The sequence below is a fragment of the Globicephala melas genome, chromosome 10, assembly GCF_963455315.2.
Source record: "Globicephala melas chromosome 10, mGloMel1.2, whole genome shotgun sequence".
NCBI lineage: Eukaryota > Metazoa > Chordata > Mammalia > Artiodactyla > Delphinidae > Globicephala > Globicephala melas.
The window spans coordinates 96,884,656-96,901,663 of NC_083323.1; the positions used below are offsets into that span (position 1 = coordinate 96,884,656).

Below are 17,008 nucleotides of genomic sequence, written 5' to 3' on the forward strand. Positions count from 1 at the left end.
GACTTTATGTTGCGCCTTCCTTCCTGCATGTAAGTGGGTGATCGTTTTTATGAGGAAAATGGATTCAGAACCGCGAGGCTCCTGGCTCAGGGGCTCTCAAAGCCTAGACGCCTCTCACGTGGTGACTCCGTAGTTCCCCAGTACCCTCATCCCCTCCTTGGGGCCATCTGTCTGGGGTTGCCCAGGGTTGCCTGGTGCTTTAATAACGGTCCTGCCTGTTTTGGGGTCTGCACAGCCCAGAGCTGCGAGGAACGGAACCTGCGGGACAGTGGGTACCAGTGTGAGTGGCGCTACAACAGCTGTGCTCCTGCCTGTCCCGTCACGTGCCAGCACCCTGAGCCGCTGGCCTGCCCCGTGCAGTGTGTGGAGGGCTGTCACGCACACTGCCCTCCGGGTGAGGCCCTGGCCCCCGCGGGGAAGGGGTGCGGGGCTGGGATGGTCCTCAGGAAAGCTGGCTCCCTGCACTGCTTCTTCTCGGCCTCGCCTGGTGGCGCCCTGTCCCCAGCCCCACTACCCTAGGTCGTGTTTCCGTGTCCTTCCACCAAAGCCAGGCCAGCTGTGGTTTTTGTCAAGCTGAGCTCCCATGCAATGCTTCTGGGGTCTATTTATGGGCGTATCATCTAGAGCAGCGCTTTCTGGTAGAACTTTCCGCAGTGCTGGGAAAGTTCTATTCAAATGTGGCTCCTGTGTCTGAGGAATTGAATGTTCAATTTTATTGAACGTTACTTAGTTGAGATTTAAACGTAACCAGCCGCACGTGGTTACTGGCTACAGTATTGGATAGCACAGATCTAGAGTTATCAGATATCTCCTTCGGTGGAGGAGCAAAAAGACCCTTGGAGATAAGATTTGCTTTGTCCTGGGGTTTGGAGGAGGCGAGGTGGGGGAAGGAACACCCCCTCCTAATTTTTCAGAAAGAAGGATGCTCCCTAAGCAGTGAGGGGACCCTTGGGGGAGGCAGGCAGAGCTGGGACAGGCCTTCTAGTGCAAGGAGAGTCTTCCTTGTGGGAAAGGTGGGAACTTTGGCTCCTAACGAGAGGCTTCTCATGCAGGGAAAATCTTGGATGAGCTTTTGCAGACCTGCGTCAACCCTGAAGACTGCCCTGTGTGTGAGGCGGCCGGGCAGCGCTTAGCGCCCGGGAAGAAAATCACCTTGAACGCCGGGGACCCTGAGCGCTGCCAGATTTGGTAACACAGTCCCCCTGGTTGTCCGGAGTGATGGGTCTTACTGTCTAACCTGGGGGCCTGCCCAGAAGTGTCGGTTTGGGGAAGAATGTCCTGTTCTTACTTACTTTGCTTCTCTGTCTTTGAGGACAGGCTATATTTCTTTTCCAGGAAATATCTCTCAAGAGATTTAGGTTTTCTAGCTCTTCTTGCTGAAGGAAGGACGTGGTCTCTTCTTATCCTTGGAGGTGGCGTCTAGTCCGGGGACAGGCATCTATGGAAGTCAGGTTTCTTTTTTACTGGAGGTGGGGATGCAGGGCAGGAAGAGAGGTGGAGCCCCTGACTCTGCAGTGGGGCACAGACACCTCGGGCCATGGCCAAGGTCCCAGGACGCGGCTCTTGTAACTGGGAGTCACGGGTCGCTGCCCCCGGGCTCCCACCGGGGTTGAAGGAGAAGGTTCTAGCCTGTGTGGGTCACCACTGCAGGCAGCTTGATTTCTCCTGTGGTCTGACGGAGCCTGCCACTTTCCAGGACACTGGTGAAAGAGAGACGTGCCCAGGGGGTTGGAACTTTGGCCTGGCGGGGTGAGAATTTGTGTGGGGGGCTTGGGGCTGGGTGTGGAGCACAGCTAGACCCTGGCACAGGATGGGGGTAAACGGTGGGTCCATTGCAAGAAAGAATGAGTGAGTCACTGTCGTTCTCTGTCTAACGTCTTGGAGACCCCCCTGTACCACTCCCAGTACTTTATTCTGCCGGATCAAGCTGGGATTTTGCATCTTTATTCATCTCTCTGAAATGATTTTACTCCAGTTTTCCTCTCTTCCTTAGGGCCCAACATGTTAACATAGTACAGAATTCATGCAGCTTAAATTCTGTTGTAATAAATACTGAAGAGCATCTGTCTTCGATAGAACATTTATAAGGCCTGTCAGCCTCAACATTTTAGAGCAGTGTTTGTCTTTGGAGATATTTGGGAGAAGGCTTGGATTATAATTAAATATTTATGTTGCTAGAGACATAGGTTGAAAATAAACCAACTTTGAATGGCTGTGTGGATTGCTAAGAAAGAAGAAAGATTCTTTTTCAGCTCCTAGGGTGGGTGAAGTCTTTGGCTTTCAAGGGGATCAAAACTCAAGGGAAGTGTGTGTGTGTGTGTGTGTGTGTGTGTGTGTGTGTGTAGGGGGGCTGCTTGGGGACTATGTTAAACATGGTGTCTCTCTCGAGTGGGGAGTGTTCCTTGGGGTCTCGGGTTCGGTGGGCTGGGAAGTGCCCAGAGGTTCTTCCTGAACCATTTTGGTCTCTCCCCTCTTGCAGTCACTGTGATGGTGTCAGCCTCACCTGTGAAGCCTGCAGGGAACCGGGAGGCCTGGTGGTGCCCCCCACAGAAGGCCCGGTTGACCTCACCACCCCGTACGTGGAGGACACGCCGGAGCCGCCCCTGCATGACTTCTTCTGCAGCAAACTCCTGGACCTGGTCTTCCTGCTGGACGGCTCCTCCAAGCTGTCTGAGGCCGACTTCGAGACGCTGAAGGCGTTCGTGGTGGGCGTGATGGAGCGTCTGCACATCTCCCAGAAGCGCATCCGCGTGGCCGTGGTGGAGTACCATGACGGCTCCCACGCCTACATCGCACTGCAGGACCGGAAGCGGCCGTCGGAGCTGCGGCGCATCGCCGGGCAGGTGAAGTACGCGGGCAGCGAGGTGGCCTCCACCAGCGAGGTCTTGAAGTACACGCTCTTCCAGATTTTCAGCAAGGTGGACCGGCCTGAGGCCTCCCGCGTGGCCCTGCTGCTCACAGCCAGCCAGGAGCCCCCCAGGCTGGCCCGGAACTTGGTCCGCTACGTCCAGGGCCTGAAGAAGAAGAAGGTCGTCCTGGTCCCCGTGGGCATCGGGCCCCACGCCAGCCTCAGGCAGATCCGCCTCCTCGAGAAGCAGGCCCCCGAGAACAAGGCCTTCGTGCTCAGCGGCGTGGATGAGCTGGAGCAGCGGAGGGATGAGATCATCAGCTACCTCTGCGACCTCGCCCCCGAAGCGCCTGCCCCCACGCAGCGGCCGCTCACGGCCCAGGTCCCCGTGACGCTGGCACCCAGGAGGAGCTCCCTGGTCCTGGATGTGGCGTTCCTCCTGGAAGGGTCGGACAGCGTGGGTGAGGCCAGCTTCAACAGGAGCACAGAGTTCTTGGAGGAGGTGATCCGGCAGATGGACGTGGGCCAGGACGGTGTCCACGTCACGGTGCTGCAGTACTCGTACGTGGTGACCGTGGAGCACTCCTTCAGAGAGGCGCAGTCCAAGGAGGACGTCCTGCGGCGGCTGCGGGAGATCCGCTACCGGGGTGGCAACCGGACCAACACCGGGCTGGCCCTGCAGTACCTGTCGGAGCACAGCTTCTCGGCCAGCCAGGGGGACCGGGGGCAGGCGCCCAACCTGGTCTACATGGTCACGGGAAGCCCGGCCTCAGATGAGATCAGGCGGATGCCCGGAGACATCCAGGTGGTGCCCATCGGAGTGGGACCTCGCGTGGACGTGCCGGAGCTGGAGAAGATCGGCTGGCCCCAGGCCCCCATCTTCATCAAGGACTTCGAGACGCTCCCCCGAGAGGCTCCTGACCTGGTGCTGCAGAGGTGCTGCTCCAGAGAGGGGCCGTATCTCCCCAGCTCCGCCCCCGTCTCAGGTATGCGGGCGCCTTGCATGGGGGCGAGGACTTGGGGGCACTGGGGGTGGCCTTGGTGGAGACGCGATTCTCAGGTTCAGATCTGGCTTCCCTGCTCTGTGCCTTCGGCCAGACCCCTGCCTTCAGAGTGTCTGCGTTTCCTCACCTCCCACCCCACCTGTGATCTTTGTTTGGGGAGAAGGATCTTTTCTTATTGTCTGAGTTTGAAAATGCAAAGGTAATGCAAGCTTATTAAGATGTAAGCAAAACCAGGATATGGAGTAAAAAAAATACAAGTCCTGCTTTACCATATAGCCTCATCCCCACCCAATTCTACTCCCTGCCTTGGAGGCAACCTGTTCAATATGGTGACTATCAGCTTTTTTTACCACACTGGGTGGATAAAATTTTTCTCAGCGCCTGACATTCTTCGGGGCGAGGCCAGGAAGTCCAGTAGATTCTGGAGCCGGGCTGCCTTAGTTTGAATCTCACCTCTGGCACCTACGAGCTGGGTAATTTTTGCAATTATTTTGGTAATAATTTTGGGGTAATTTTGGGCAAGTACCCCTGTGTCCATCAGTCTCCTCATCTGTAGAATGCTGGTAACACTAGCACTTGAAATACGCTTAGAGCGGTACCCAGTACTTAGCAAGTGCTCAGAAATGCCGTAACTCCACGGCTGTGATTATTGCCTCTTAACTGATACTAACGATGCGTCACTTCCGAGCTCTTTAACACCTTGACTTGGTGTGGTTGGGATGCCCCAGAATCACTAGCCTTCTTTTACGGTCTCTTGATCCCCATACTCGTTATCCGTGCCTTTGTTTCTTTGTTTTTGTTTTCATCAGAGCCACAGATTTGTCTAAATTCTCGTGCTATTTCAGTAATAGCATCATCAAACCTCAGAACAGTGTTTGGGCCAGAGTTTGTTTCCTCACTGCGATCGTGACCCTGTTCCCAAACATTAACATGAGCTTTAGGCATTTTTAATCGGTTCACCTTCTAGCTCCTTGCGTGCCCCGTGAGACCTGAGGACACACAAGCCCACCTTCCAGGGGTGTGCTGCTCTGTTTCCTCTTGTCACCTGCCTGTTTTCTGCTCCAGTATTTCACTCAGTTCTAGAAGAGTTGCAGCCCCCGAAATGGAGGGGAGGATGCCTCTTGCTTCCATCTGTAGCATTTAAACTGCCTTTGGGTGGAGTTGGAGTCTCCCCAGTGCCTCCAAACCCGGGGACTCACGGCCCCCTTCCCTGCTGCCTGGCGCCAGCTGCCGAGGTGCAGAACCGGGGGACACGCCTCCCCTTTGTGGCGCTGCGTGGTCGGCAGCGCCCTGAATACCCATTGAGTGTGTGTCTGCTGCAGGGGCCTGGTGCCAGTCCCCCACAGCCCTGGTTGCTCCCCTCTGCTCTCCTTGCAGACTGCAGCCAGCCCCTGGATGTGGTCCTCCTCCTGGACGGCTCCTCCAGCTTTCCAGCTTCTTACTTTGACGAAATGAAGAGTTTTGCCAAGGCTTTCATCTCAAGAGCCAATATAGGTGAGTGAGGCGCCCGAAGGGGCGCTTTCAGGGGCTCTTCCTGATTCAAAGTGTGACTCCTGTGCTTCCTCTCCTGTCAGGCCCTCAGCTCACCCAGGTGTCGGTGCTCCAGTACGGAAGTATCACCACCATCGACGTGCCGTGGACCGTGCCCCTGGAGAAGACCCACTTACTGAGCCTCGTGGACCACATGCAGCAGGAGGGAGGCCCCAGCCAAATCGGTAACGCGCTGGCGGGCTGGGGTGCAGGGGCCGCGTCTGGCCCCAGTTCTTGGTGTAAGTGACCGGTTAACCCCGGCCGGCCCCTTGGCTCCTTGGCCTTCGTTTTCTTCCCTGTAAACCAAGGGCCAAGGTGCTCTTCGTCTCTGAGTTACTCCGTTTCGATGACCTAAGGCTCCCCCTGGAGGCAGGATGCTCAGCCGGCCTCACACCCACCTTCCCCGCATCAGGACTGACTGTGTGGCCCGTTCTCTCTTCCAGGGAACGCGTTGGGCTTTGCAGTGCGCTATGTCACATCCCAAGTCCACGGTGCCAGGCCTGAAGCCTCGAAGGCGGTGGTCATCCTGGTCATGGGCACTTCCACGGACTCAGTGGGTGAGGCCGCCGCTGCCGCCAGATCCAACCGTAAGTGTCGGGGGTGCAGTCCTGCGCCCGCAAACTGCTAGCGGGTTCAGAGTGGGCGGCGGTTACTTTGCGACGTCCTGGCTGATTTTGAATACTTAATACCCACATGGGGCCTGGTTTCAAGCAGCGGGGAATTGCCCAATCCCTGTGTTATTTGGAAACCAAGCAGTAATAAATGTGTGTTTATCCTTCATGTGTCTGCATGCTTTCAACTGTAACTTTATTTTTATAAATGTATTTTATTTATTTACTTATTTATTTATGGCCGCGTTGGGTCTTCGTTGCTGCGCGCGGGCTTTCTCTAGTTGCGGCGAGCGGGGGCTACTCTTCGTTGCAGTGCTCGGGCTTCTCACTGCGGTGGCTTTTCTTGTTGCAGAGCACGGGCTCTAGGCGCGCGGACTTCAGTAGTTGTGACACGCAGGCGCAGTAGTTGTGGCTCGAGGGCTCTAGGCGCGCGGACTTCAGTAGTTGTGACACGCAGGCGCAGTAGTTGTGGCTCGAGGGCTCTAGGCGCGTGGACTTCAGTAGTTGTGGCGCATGGGCTTAGTTGCTCCGCGGCATGTGAGATCTTCCCGGACCAGGGCTCGAACCCGTGTCCCCTGCACTGGCTGGCGGATTCTTAACCACTGCGCCACCAGGGAAGACCTTGACCGTACCTTTTAACTTCTTCACATATTCCCTCTGCGTTGAGGGCTGGGTCATACCCCCGCGCCTGTGGTGTCCTTAGCCTCTCTCCACTCTGAGGCTAGAGTGATACATTTTGGGGCTTTGAGAGCCGTCGGAGACCTTCCTGTATTCTGAGCCCCTGTCCAGTAGCAGCCTAAGGGGCTTGGGGGTGCAGGATGGACAGGAGACCAAGGCTGCTGCTTTAGGAAGGGGACGGATGCAGGTGTGCCCGAGCCTCGGTGCCTATGAGAGCTTGTGCTGTGAACAGCAACAGCACGTGAGCCGGGGCAGGCAGTGTCGCGCTGGCGGGGGGCTGGGTGAGTGGGATGACATGACGCGACGCCTTCCCGTGCCCCCGGGAGAGTGGCTCATCTTTCAAAACCCCGCTCTGTCTCTCCTCTGATGTCTTCCCGAGAGTTGTTCACTCCCTTTTCTGTACCATTGGAACGACTCAAAATGTGCAAACCACGTTGTTTTTATGTTAGATATCTGTTTCTTGCACAAGCTAGGGATTCTTTGAAGGCACGGGCAAAATCTTGCTTATTTTTGTATCGTCTGTGCACGATGCACAGAATAGGTGACCATTTAACGTTTGTTAAATGAATGAATGTGACCTATTGATGAAACCTATTATTTTGGGGAAAAAGACCCTGAAAGGATGTACGTTGGGGTGATACAACCAGCTTAGAAAAGGTGAAAAGCTGCTAGCAGAAAATTAGCTCTAATCGTAAGCAAACTGCAAATACCTAGAACTTTCTGGAGAACTAATTGGGGTAATTTTATGATGGAGACTTTTCTCCTTTAGTATCAAGAATCCAAAGAAAGTCTTTCATCGAGAAAGGAAGCAGCTGTGGTCTGGAGGAAACAGACATGATCCAGGGCACATGACTGAACCATTCAAAGCCTGTTTCTCACCTGTAGGCGCACGTACCCCGGGCTAAGCCCTGTGACTGACATTTTCTCTTCTCTTCTTACACTCACCTCCTGGGTGGTCTCATTCTGTGTCATTCGTCTAGATACATTTATGCACGATTGACTTAAGAATTCCTATCTCCAGTCTGGATTAGGAATTAGAACATCTCCACCTAGATGTTCCAACAGGCAACTCAGCATAAACTGAATTACTGACCCTCACATCCAAATCCCCTCTTCTTACAGTCTTTCCCATCTTAGGAAAATGGCGGTTCCATCCTTCCAGTTGCTCAGGCCAAAAGCCTCAGCATCCTTAATTCCTCTATTTCTCCCATACGTCCATCCAGTCCATCAACAAACTATAGTTCCATCTTCAAAATACACTGAGAATGCCACCACGCCATATCACCTGCATACCACCTGCACCACTGTCTCCTAGTTCAAGCCCCCATCACCTCTCACCTGGATTACTGTAATAGCTTTCTACCTGGAACAGCTTTCTGCGAGCTTCTATCCTTGCCCCCGAAGTTCACAATCAGCAGAGCAGCTGCAGTGACCCTTTAAACATTGAAGTCAGCTCACCCACGTCACCCCTCTGCTCTCAAGTCTCGGCTGGCTCCCATTTCATTCAGAGAACATGTTTAGTCCTTCCCGCGGCCTCTGAAGCTCTGCATGATCTGTGTCCCTCTCCCGCTTTCTCTGCTCTGGCCTCCCTGGACTGTGCAGCCAATTTTCTGCCCCAGGGCCTTTGCACGCACTGTCTCTGTGCTCAGGATGTCCTCTTGGCTCCTTCTGCCCTTCATCTTTTCACCGCACACATCTCCAACCATCCTGTATGAAACAATAACCCTCACCACTACCCTAGTAACTCTTATCTTCCTTACCCCATCTTGTTTTTTCCTAAGCACTTATGCAGGTCTGAAATACTAGATATTTACTTACTTGTGTGTGTGTTGTCTGTCTCTCCCCAGTGTAAGCTCCATGAGGCCAGGACTTGATCTGCTTGGTTTACAGTATCCTCACTGCTTAGAATAGTACCTGACACAGAGCAGGACCTCACTAACGTTTGTTGATTGACTGAATGCCCTCCTCACAGGGTCGGTGTGAGTGGCCAGTTTGGAAAACATGAGGCTCTGTGCACACGCTGGGCGTAGCTTCAGGCCAGCGCATTTTGAGCCCACCTGGCCAAAGGCTGGCACAGACCCTTTCTTGCTCCTCTGTAACCCTAGGAGTGGCGGTGTTCCCCATTGGGATTGGAGACGGGTATGACTTGGCCCAGCTGAGGATCTTGGCGGGCCCAGGGGCCAGCTCCAACGTGGTGCAGCTCCAGCGGATCGAAGACCTCCCCACCATGGTCGCCCTGGGCAATTCCTTCCTCCACAAGCTGTGCTCTGGTGAGTCTTGGCATGTTTTTCTTATCCCCCTCAAAACAGAAACAAAAGCAACCGAACCCATCTAGAGACTCAAAGGTTCTCCTCTACAAGATTTGGCCTTGAAGTAAGTTTGTGTTATAGACCGGGACCTGTAAGTGTCTACTCGTGGAAGGTCGTAAGGCAAACCTCCAAGGGGTTACCAGAAAGTTCTCTGTGTATAGACCTCCTTCCATCCTTACCGTCCATGCTAACTTGAGCACAGAGCTCTTGGTCAAAGAAGTGGAAGACAGAGGCAGGGAACTCCAACACCCTTAGATCAGGGACCTCTTCCATGCCCCGCACTCACCGTCAGCATGGGTATAAAGGGCTTTAGAAAAGCAACAGGGATTTACCGTATAGCACAAGGAATTACATCCAATATCTTGTAATAATCTATAATGGAAGATAATCTGAAAAAAAATAACAGTCCCTTTACTGTACACCTGAAACTAACACAATATTGTAAATCGACTATACTTCAATAAAATACGAAACTGAAAAGATTAAAAAAAAAGAAATACAATAACATAGAATATAACATCAAACTACCATAGTTTAAGTTGCTTTAAGGTTAGGAACTTTTTATTTTTACCGTACATGCTTTTTTGAAAACCTGGTTTTCTATATTTTCCTAAAGTAATTAGCTGTGAGCCTAAACCTACTACAGAGTTATTGCCCTTTCTTGATAGACGATAGCTCTCCGGGTAGGAACCTTGATCTCTTTTAAGTTTTCAGCCTCTTGCTGCATTTTCCTCCTCTCACTAGGCACTGATCTATATACAAAAGAGGACAAGGAGATACTGACTGTGGTTGTTGCCATATTATCACTGTTGTGTCACTGTAATGACTACTAACCACAAAGAACCACGGGATGACGTCCTCCTAATCTCCTGTACCTGCATCCTCACTGCTAAACCCACTCACGTTCTTTTCAGAGTTAATTCAGCTTCGAGGACCAGCCAGGTAGCCGAGTGAAGGGCTCAGAATTTCTGGATGGTGGGTGGGAGCAGAGATCTTGCTTGTGTCTGTTTCAGGGTTCATCAGTGTTTGCGTGGATGAGGACGGGAATGAGAGGAGGGTACGTTCATTTCCGTTGACTTTGAAGGAAAGATCAGGAATGTATATTTGGGGCCCTCATTCCCCTGGTGAACTTTTCCTCCTTTGGTCTGGGTCCAATTCTCCCTCTTACCATTATAGCCTCTTTTTTTAAATTTTGGTTGTGGTTGGGGTGGATCCGCCTGTAAATGCTATGTCTGTATCCTGTCTCCCTGCCATTTAGGCCCAAGGCCTAGTCTCTATGTTTTCCAAGGGGGTCAGTTGCCTGGTGGGTGTTGAAGTGCCTCATTCCATTCCCTGCCTGAACCTGGTTCTTTCTCTGCAGCCCGGGGACATCTGGACCTTGCCGGATCGGTGCCACACAGTGACCTGCCTGCCAGATGGCCAGACCTTGCTGAATAGTCACCGGGTCAACTGTGACCAGCAGCTGCGGCCTTCCTGCCCCAACAGCCAGTCCCCGATCAGGGTGGAAGAGGCCTGTGGCTGCCGCTGGACCTGCCCCTGTGAGTCCTCTGCTTCTCCAGCGTGCACGGTGTTCGAGGGGCAGTGCTTTTCGCTTGGCTGTGCAGAGAGGTAGACCAGAAGCCCGTTTCCCCCTCCACCCGTGTTCCCTCCCTCTCGTGACCTCGGGACGTGTTTCCATGCAGTCCCAGGGCTCCCTGTTCCCTTCCTGTGCCTTCTGGAGGGCACTGCCCCAGATAATCATAACCAGAAGGAAGAATTGATTTTCTGAGGTCAGTGCTCAGCTTGGCTGTTGACGAGTCACCCTTAAGGGGTCCAGGCAGTGCAGGGACAGCAGTGAGGGAGAAGCCCCCATCATACCTGTAGGGGTTTGAGCGTTGGATGCAGGGTGTACCATCACGGTGGCCTGGTTTAATAGGGGGACCTAGTCAGCTCCATCACATGCAGACCTGTGGGGAGCGTTCGTCTGTGGAGTGGCCTAGCCCTCTGTCTCATGGTTGGGAGAAATGTTTGCTTATGGCAATCCCTGCTCAGCAGTGGATGGATCGAGTTGATTATGATGAACAGACACAACTTGCGGGCTGAAATCAGAACTGTATCTTGTATCTCACTCTCCCTTTAGAATTTATTGAGTGGGATGAAGTTCCTTTTTGCCTGGATGAGAACTCTATCAGACCTCATATGATTTCTGTTTATTTATAAAGAGTTCTATGGTTGCTTTAAGTCGTAAAACACGGTCTCAATTTGGTAATTAGATGCCCACTCTCAGGTAATAATCAAGACTTTGAACCTGAGTTGGAGTTGAAACACCTCCCTAATCCCTGTGTGGGCTCCTGGCCTCTGGGAAAGGGGTGTAGTCAGCCTCCCTCCAGCTTGGAGCCCAGAGAGGGAGGAGCTGGAAGTGGCCTCTCAAGGTTCGTATACGACTGGTGCTTCTGTGAGAGGCCCTGCACTCACCGGCCTGGCAGGTGTTTAAGGCAGCTGCATTTTCTTACCAGCTCTCAGGAGTGGTCCTTTGATATCAGTTGCATATTCTATATTCTTTCTCTGTCTGCTGCTTCACCCTGCCATCCTTCTGGGTTTTTTGTTTTGTTTTGTTATTTTTTTTTGTTTATTTATTTGTTTGTTTTTGCATCCAACCCCTCATAGGTTCTCTTTCTTTCTCTCTTTTGACGTCCTCCTTACTGTGTAGCAGAAGTTCACTTAGGATCACTATTTTTTTTTTTTTTTCGGTACGCGGGCCTCTCACTGTTGTGGCATCTCCCGTTGCGGAGCACAGGCTCCGGACGCGCAGGCTCAGCGGCCATGGCTCACGGGCCCAGCCGCTCCGCGGCATGTGGGATCTTCCCGGACCGGGGCACGAACCCGTGTCCCCTGCGTCGGCGGCGGACTCTCAACCACCACGCCACGAGGGAAGCCCAGGATCACTTTTAGAACAACCCTGGGCCATCATTCCTCTGTAGACCCTACACAGAATACACGTAAAGCAGTTTCAGGACTGCTAACCAATACCTTTATGAAAAACAGATCTACTAACTAGAGTACACATTTGTGCACAATTCTTTTTGTCGTTAGCCTCTGGGTATATAGTAAGTTTTTCCCCAAAGTTATTTAGGCTGGTTTCCCCGCTCCCTTCCGTGTGCTTCCGTTATTCATTACCTACATTATTCTTTTAATCGTATCTGTTTCTTTCCATTTTGAATTTTCCTTACTGCCACCCTAGCTGATTCTCTTTGTTTTCGTATGGGGAGCATTAACATGGTTTTCAATGTCAGAAGTCTATGGAAAGATGTACTCGCAAGTCTCCCTGTCAGTCCAAAGAGAGCAGAGGAGATAGGAGAGGAAGTCTGGGCAGGTCATATCCATCCTTTGCTCTCTCCGTCCAGGTGTCTGCACTGGCAGCTCTACTCGGCACATCGTGACCTTTGATGGACAGAATTTCAAGCTGACTGGCAACTGCTCGTACGTCTTATTTCACAACAAGGAGCAAGACCTGGAGGTACTGCTCCATAATGACGCCTGCAGCGCCAGGGCAAGGCAGACCTGCATGAAGTCCATCGAGGTGAAACACAACGGTGTCTCGGTTGAGCTCCGCAGCAACATGGAGGTAGGAGGTGCTTTCTGTGAGTCCTGTAGCGTGGCAGCGGCAGACCCTTGGGGAAGCCACATGGACCCGGTGGCAGCCGGTTTTAGCTGGTGCCCCTGTTGTGGACTCGGCCTCCTGCCCCGTGAGCAGAGCGCCACCTTTGTAGGAGGGGCTCATTGCTATCTCCCTGGTGGTGTAATTTCATGTTGTTTTGGGTCCAGATTTGGAAGAAAGGGTCCATTTTCGATAGCATTACATTGTGATGAATGTCGTGCCAGTTTCTGGCACTGGTAGAAGAATGGAGGTGACACCAGGCTGTTTGCCCAGCAGGCATTACGTGCCCTGTACCCAGGGCTGCGAACCTTCCAAAGGAAAATATTTAGGGCCTATGAAAATATTCTGGGCCCAAACAAAATGTGTGGACCCAAGATTCAAAAAGAAAACTGCAAAACTGATAAAAAATAAATGTTTGATTAAATGTTTACAAGAGGTTGCTTTATGCCAACTTCTTTACACGTTCATTTAGAAATCGTAAATATTTCATTTCGTGAAAGCGGCTTATGGGTTAGATGTTCTCCTCTTGCAAGAATTCTTGAACGTGCACAGTGATTGCTGAAAAATCACAGCTCGTCATATGTTAAATGAGTAGCTCACAGACAAAAATAGAAAAATCAGAGACTTCCGGGAAGATGGCGGAAGAGTAAGACGCGGAGATCACGTTCCTCCCCACAGATACACCAGAAATACATCTACGCATGGAACAACTCCTACAGAGCATCTACTGAACGTTGGCAGAAGACCTCAGACCTCCCAAAAGGCAAGAAACCCCCCACGTACCTGGGTAGGGCAAAAGAAAAAACTAAACAGAGACAAAAGGATAGGGACGGGTCCTGCACCAGCAGGAGAGAGCTGTGAAGGAGGAAAAGTGTCCACACACTAGGAAGCCCCTTCGCGGGTGGAGGCTTCGGGAGGCGGAGTGGGGGAGCTTGGGAGCCGCGGAGGAGAGCACAGCAACAGGGGTGCGGAGGACAAAGCGGACAGATTCCAGCGCAGAGGATCGGGCCGACCGGAACTCGCCAGCCGAGAGGCTTGTCTGCTCGCCCGCCGGGGCGGGCGGGACTGGGAGCTGAGGCTCCGGCTTTTGTCGGAGCGCGGGAGAGGACTGAGGTTGGCGGCGTGAACACAGCCTGCAGGGCGTTAGTGCGCCGCGGCTGGCCGGGAGAGAGTCCGGGGAGAAGTCTGGAACTGCCGAAGAGGCAAGAGACTTTTACGTCCCTCTTTGTTTCCTGGTGCACGAGGAGAGGGGATTAAGAACGCTGCTTGAGAGAGCTCCAGGGACGGGCGCGAGCCGCGGCTAAAAGTGCGGAGCCCAGAGACAGACATGAGACGCTAGGGCCGCTGCTGCCGCCACCGGGAGGCCTGTGTGCGAGCACAGGTCACTAGCCACAAGCCCTTCCGGGGAGCCTGTGCAGCCCGCCACTGCCAGGGTCCCGGGATCCAGGGACAACTCCCCCGGGAGAACGCACAGGCGCGCCTCAGGCTGCAACTTCTCGCCGGCCTCTGCCGCCGCAGGCCCGCCCCACACTCCGTGCCCCTCCCTATCCCCGGGCCTGAGTGAGCCAGAGCCTCCGAATCAGCGGCTCCTTTAACCCCGTCCTGTCTGAGCAAAGAACAGACGCCCTCCGGAGACCTACACGCACAGGCGGGGCTAAATCCAAAGCTGAGCCCCTGGGAGCTGTGAGAACAAAGAAGAGAAAGGGAAATCTCTCCCAGCAGCATCAGAAGCAGCGGATTAAAGCTCCACAATCAACTTGATGTACCCTGCATCTGTGGAATACCTGAATAGACAACCAATCATCCCAAATTAAGGAGCCCTGTGGATGAAAGGCTCTTGGTGCTGCAGCCAGGAGTCAGTGCTGTGCCTCTGAGGTGGGAGAGCCAACTTCAGGACACTGATCCACAAGAGACCTCCCAGCTGCACATAATATCAAACAGCAAAAATTTCCGAGAGATCTCCATCTCAACGCCAGCACCCAGCTTCACTCAACGATCAGCAAGCTACAGTGCTGGACATCCTATGCCAAACAACTAGCAAGACAGGAACACAACCCCACCCATTAGCAGAGAGGTGGCCCAAAATCATAATAAGTCTACAGACACCCCAAAACACACCACCAGACGTGGACCTGCCCACCAGAAAGACAAGATCTAGCCTCATCCACCAGAACACAGGCACTAGTCCCCTCCAGCAGGAAGCCTACACAACCCACTGAACCAACCTTAGCCACTGGGGACAGACACAAAAAACAACAGGAACTACGAACCTTCAGCCTGCAAAAAAGGAGACCCCAAACACAGTAGGATAAGCAAAATGAAAAGACAGAAAAACACACCGCAGATGAAGGAGCAAGATAAAAACCCATCAGACCTAACAAATGAAGAGGAAATAGGCAGTCTACCTGAAAAAGAATTCAAAATAATGATAGTAAGGTTGATCCGAAATCTTGGAGATAGAATGGACAATAGAATGGACAAAATGCAAGAATCAGTTAACAAGGACCTAGAAGAACTAAAGATGAAACAAGCAACGATGAACAACACAATAAATGAAATTAAAAGTACTCTAGATGGGATCAATAGCAGAATAACTGAGGCAGAAGAACGGATAAGTGACCTGGAAGATAAAATAGTGGAAATAACTACTGCAGAGCAGAATAAAGAAAAAAGAATGAAAAGAACTGAGGACAGTCTCAGAGACCTCTGGGACAACATTAAACGTACCAACATTCGAATTATAGGGGTTCCAGAAGAAGAAGAGAAAAAGAAAGGGACTGAGAAAATATTTGAAGAGATTATAGTTGAAAACTTCCCTAATATGGGAAAGGAAATAGTTAATCAAGTCCAGGAAGCACAGAGAGTCCCATACAGGATAAATCCAAGGAGAAATACGCCAAGACACATATTAATCAAACTGTCAAAAATTAAATACAAAGAAAACATATTAAAAGCAGCAAGGGAAAACCAACAAATAACACACAAGGGAATCCCCATAAGGTTAACAGCTGATCTTTCAGCAGAAACTCTGCAAGCCAGAAGGGAGTGGCAGGACATATTGAAAGTGTTGAAGGAGAAAAACCTGCAACCAAGATTACTCTACCCAGCAAGGATCTCATTCAGATTTGATGGAGAAATTAAAACCTTTAGAGACAAGCAAAAGCTGAGAGAGTTCAGCACCACCAAACCAGCTCTACAACAACTGCTAAAGGAACTTCTCTAGGCAAGAAACACAAAAGAAGGAAAAGACCTACAATAACAAACCCAAAACAATTAAGAAAATGGGAATGGGAACACACATATCGATAATTACCTTAAATGTAAATGGACTAAATGCTCCCACCAAAAGACACAGATGGGCTGAATGGATACAAAAACAAGACCCATGTATTTGCTGTCTGCAAGAGACCCGTATGCTAACACATATATATGGAATTTAAGAAAAAAAAAATGTCATGAAAAACCTAGGGGTGAAACAGGAATAAAGACACAGACTTACTAGAGAATGGACTTGAGGCTATGGGGAGGGGGAAGGGTAAACGGTGACAAAGCAATAAAGAGGCATGGACATGTATACACTACCAAACGTAAGGTAGATAGCTAGTGGGAAGCAGCCGCATAGCACAGGGAGATCAGCTCGGTGCTGTGTGACCGCCTGGAGGGGTGGGATAGGGAGGGTGGGAGGGAGGGTGACGCAAGCGGGAAGAGATATGGGAACATATGTATATATATAACTGATTCATTTTGTTGTGAAGCTGAAACTAACATACCATTGTAAAGCAATTATGCTCCAATAAAGATGTTTAAAAAAAAAAAAAAAAAAAAAAAAAAAAAAAAAAATAGAAAAATCAAAAGGATAAAAAGCGGGCTTCCCTGGTGGCGCAGTGGTTGAGAGTCCACCTGCCGATGCAGGGGACACGGGTTTGTGCCCCGGTCCGGGAAGATCCCACGTGCCGCAGAGCGGCTGGGCCCGTGAGCCATGGCCGCTGAGCCTGCGCGTCCGGAGCCTGTGCTCCGCAAGAGGCCACACCAGTGAGGAGAGGCCACAACAGTGAGAGGCCCGTGTACCGCAAAAAAAAAAAAAAAAAAGGATAAAAAGCCTTCTAAAATTTTTACAGCAAAAATTATATTCATTGTGGGATGTGAGTATATTTTAATAGGTTTGATAAGATATATTGTGGGGCCTCCAAAGAGCTAGTCCATCAAATCAGATCAAATGCTTAAAGTAGTCCTATTAGGTGCTCCTGGAGATAGGGCGCTGACCAGTTGGCAAGTAAGCAACTTCCCCAGCTTTTCTTGAGGAGTCATCTTCCCTGTAGAGTGACTCAAGGTTCCTCTTAATCCCTGGGCTTTCGGGTGCCAGATGCATGGCTGTCTGTCCAGTGTTATAA

The 17,008-nt window shown here is 51.6% G+C and overlaps 1 protein-coding gene across 2 annotated transcripts in view; it reads left to right on the top strand.

The window, feature by feature from the left end:
• Positions 1-17,008, top strand: part of VWF (von Willebrand factor) — a 199,980-nt gene that overhangs the window by 148,689 nt on the left and 34,283 nt on the right. For both annotated transcript variants that reach the window (XM_060306367.2, XM_070046402.1), the window contains exons 30-39: positions 236-394; positions 1,053-1,188; positions 2,480-3,834; positions 5,230-5,346; positions 5,427-5,567; positions 5,826-5,969; positions 8,777-8,941; positions 9,994-10,037; positions 10,341-10,518; positions 12,364-12,584. In XM_060306367.2, the coding sequence (XP_060162350.1) occupies positions 236-394; positions 1,053-1,188; positions 2,480-3,834; positions 5,230-5,346; positions 5,427-5,567; positions 5,826-5,969; positions 8,777-8,941; positions 9,994-10,037; positions 10,341-10,518; positions 12,364-12,584 (2,660 nt within the window). The remainder of the gene's footprint in view (positions 1-235; positions 395-1,052; positions 1,189-2,479; positions 3,835-5,229; positions 5,347-5,426; positions 5,568-5,825; positions 5,970-8,776; positions 8,942-9,993; positions 10,038-10,340; positions 10,519-12,363; positions 12,585-17,008) is intronic.